The sequence below is a fragment of the Cynara cardunculus genome (assembly GCF_001531365.2).
Source record: "Cynara cardunculus var. scolymus isolate 2C chromosome LG 17, CcrdV1, whole genome shotgun sequence".
In the NCBI taxonomy this organism is placed as follows: Eukaryota; Viridiplantae; Streptophyta; class Magnoliopsida; order Asterales; family Asteraceae; genus Cynara; species Cynara cardunculus.
The window spans coordinates 32239304-32242546 of record NC_037544.1 but is presented as its reverse complement, the minus strand read 5'-3'; the positions used below and the strand labels follow the sequence as shown (position 1 = coordinate 32242546).

Here is a 3243-nt window from a genome sequence, read left to right as displayed (position 1 = left end):
GGAGGGAAGCGGATGGGGGCCGGCGATGCGTCCCGGTCGGATGTGGAACGGCGAGAGCCGGTCCACCGATCGACTCGGGGCGTGGACCGGTGCGGATTGGTGCGGCGGCCAAAGCCCGGGCTGTTGATATGCCCGTGGAGATGCCGTCGCGTCGATCGTGGTTGGCAGCGCGCGCCGTCACGGCGTGCCTCGGCACCTGGGCGCTCCCGGCACCGGCCTGCGGGCACCCCATTCGGCCSGTCTTGAAACACGGACCAAGGAGTCTGACATGTGTGCGAGTCAACGGGTGAGTAAACCCGCAAGGCGCAAGGAAGTTGATTGGCGGGATCCCCCTAGCGGGGDGCACCGCCGACCGACCTTGATCTTCTGAGAAGGGTTCGAGTGTGAGCATGCCTGTCGGGACCCGAAAGATGGTGAACTATGCCTGAGTGGGGCAAAGCCAGAGGAAACTCTGGTGGAGGCCCGCAGCGATACTGACGTGCAAATCGTTCGTCTGACTTGGGTATAGGGGCGAAAGACTAATCGAACCGTCTAGTAGCTGGTTCCCTCCGAAGTTTCCCTCAGGATAGCTGGAGCCCGGGTGCGAGTTCTATCGGGTAAAGCGAATGATTAGAGGCAGCGGGGGCGCAACGCCCTCGACCTATTCTCAAACTTTAAATAGGTAGGACGGAGCGGCTGCTTCGTTGAGCCGTGCTACGGAATCGAGAGCTCCAAGTGGGCCATTTTTGGTAAGCAAAACTGGCGATGCGGGAAAGCAACAATGATACAATTAAACAATTAGAAGGGGAAACTTACATTACCCGATCCTATTATTACCCATTCCTCACAGATCAAGCTTAGTCTTACTACAGAATCTTAACCTATAGCTTTGATACCATAACTTGTAACACCCTTGTCCCGCGTGGCCGGAGGATGGTGTGTTACGGAGGAAAACATAACAATATAAATAGCTAATATAAATACAGGATAACCAGAGCTGCTATGAATATCCATCAAAAGAAGGTGGTAGACTAAAAGTTAAGACAACATGGATACAATTACAATATATACATAACCAAAAACTACTATACTATCCAAGGTCGTCTTCAAAATAGTCATATTTCATTGCTTTCAGTCCCGTGATAATCCCACCTACGATCATGTACCTGCCGAGGACAAAACAAACCTCGTCTGAGCCAAATGCTCAGTGAACGGATAATTAAAATAACAAAATTGCAAGTATAAATCGAGGTAATAAAAGATAATAATTATAAGGAATCCGAAACACAAAACATGAAGAAATTAATTAATAATTTACATGAAATGTCCATACTAAAATAATTTAAAATAATATCATCAAGTCAAGAATTGAGAAATAAATAAGAAAATCAATTGGGTTCGAGGGTTGTACGGACCACTCGAACAATGGAAAATGAGTGTAGGGCAATACACTCAATTTCCTTCCGATAATCGGCTCCCGAAAATGGTTCCCGAATACGGCTCCCGATAACGGTTCTTAGGATCAATCCATTCGCCCTCAAATTAGCCGGTACCATGCCAGACCCACTTATTGACATTGGGGTATAATAGCAAGGACGCCATGACAATTTATAGCCACCATGGAGGCGTCACGACATCATTGCCCTCGATGTCGTGCCTTAAAGCACAAAGTGCTCAAATCACCAAAAACATATCAATTCAATGTGAAAAGGGTAATCTCACAAAATATGAAACTATAATTATATACAAGTGATAGATGCCGAGATGGTAATGAGATACAATATTGCCTCTATAATGAATTAGTGGTTTAAGAAAGTCACAAGAATCAGGTATCTGTACCTTAGACGACAATCAAAGAAGTAAACATGTAGCTTCTATCCCCTTGTTAATGCCCCTTTCTTATTCTACGATTGGTCCTGAATAAGTTACACATGATTGTGACTGATTGAAACAAGATCTACGGATATTACAATCCTCAAAGCACAAAGTACAAGCAAAAGTAAAGCTATTAAATCCCCTGCACCAGACAACTTTGAACCAACTTGACTTTGATCATTTTTATCATACATAGAAATGCATTCAGGTGTTAATGTCTAAACAAAAGTTGTAGGCTGATTACTTAGGGTTCTAGTCGATTTGGATTCATTCCTTTTGGAGAAAAAACTTATTTTATATGAATTTTCTAAAAACAGTATGCAAATCCCGTTTTTGCACAGGACCAGCTACATAAACTCACTATTTTGAGCATTATGGAAGTAAAATCAAGTTTGAACATAAACTACAAAGTTGTAGTAGACACCGATACCTTTCCAACAATATATGGCACACCTCAATTGGATCAATAAGTGATTTTATATGAAGTTTTAAACAACCAGCAGCACTAAGATTCTAATGCACAACTCAAAACAGCACTTTTTTATAAGTTTGACACTAAAACCATAAAGAATCAACTATCTAGCTTTACCATATTGCAAATAAATAATTGAAACTTAATTTATAACTTCTTTAACCAACAATGACATAAAAATAACACCATTTAACAAAGGTTTAGCTTAATAATCAAAACCTTATAAACCCTAACATGAACCTTTCCAATCTTTATCACAAATCAACAAATTAGACCACAAATCTTGAAATTTATAGATTCATACCTTGCTTCTTTACATTATCTTCAATCCATTAGCTCTAAATCTTCAAAATATCACCAAATTGGAAGATGCATGAGAAGGTTCAACCAAAATCTAGGGTTTATGTGAAGAGAGGGCTTAGGTCTAGAGAGAGAAGTGAAAGGTGAAAAAATGAGAGTTAATTTTCTGAAATTAAGGGTTTAAATAGTTAGTAAAAGAATTCTCACTTAGCAAAAGTTACCCCTCATCAATTGCCTAATTCAATATTAGTCTTTACATGTATTTTTCTTAACATTTCTAGTCCTAAGATCAATTTATTTTCTACATAATTGACCAATTACATAAAACTTGGACTTACATTATTAGTTCAAAATACAACTACTTTAAGCAAGGTACAAGTTGATAAAGCATCCAATTGTCATGTAATTGAATATACCAAGATTAATCAATAAAAAAATCTAGGTTGTTATATGGGTCAAGAGCATCATGTTCTTATATATACATACATAGAGGAAGGATCATACGAGAAGTTGAACATTTTGCGCGAAAGCGAGAAGTGTGATATCATATATGAATACATGACCTTTGGGTATGTTAATCATATATGATTAAACGTCTATGTATTGTCAATGTAACA

At 39.9% G+C, this 3243-nt stretch overlaps 1 protein-coding gene across 1 annotated transcript; it reads left to right on the top strand.

Annotated features, from left to right (window-relative positions):
- Positions 1-6: 6 nt before the first annotated feature.
- LOC112501151 lies at positions 7-336 on the top strand. The gene has a single exon (XM_025104821.1). It carries the CDS (start codon positions 26-28, stop codon positions 125-127), a length of 102 nt encoding a protein of 33 aa, XP_024960589.1. The 5' UTR covers positions 7-25; the 3' UTR covers positions 128-336.
- Positions 337-3243: the final 2907 nt, after the last annotated feature.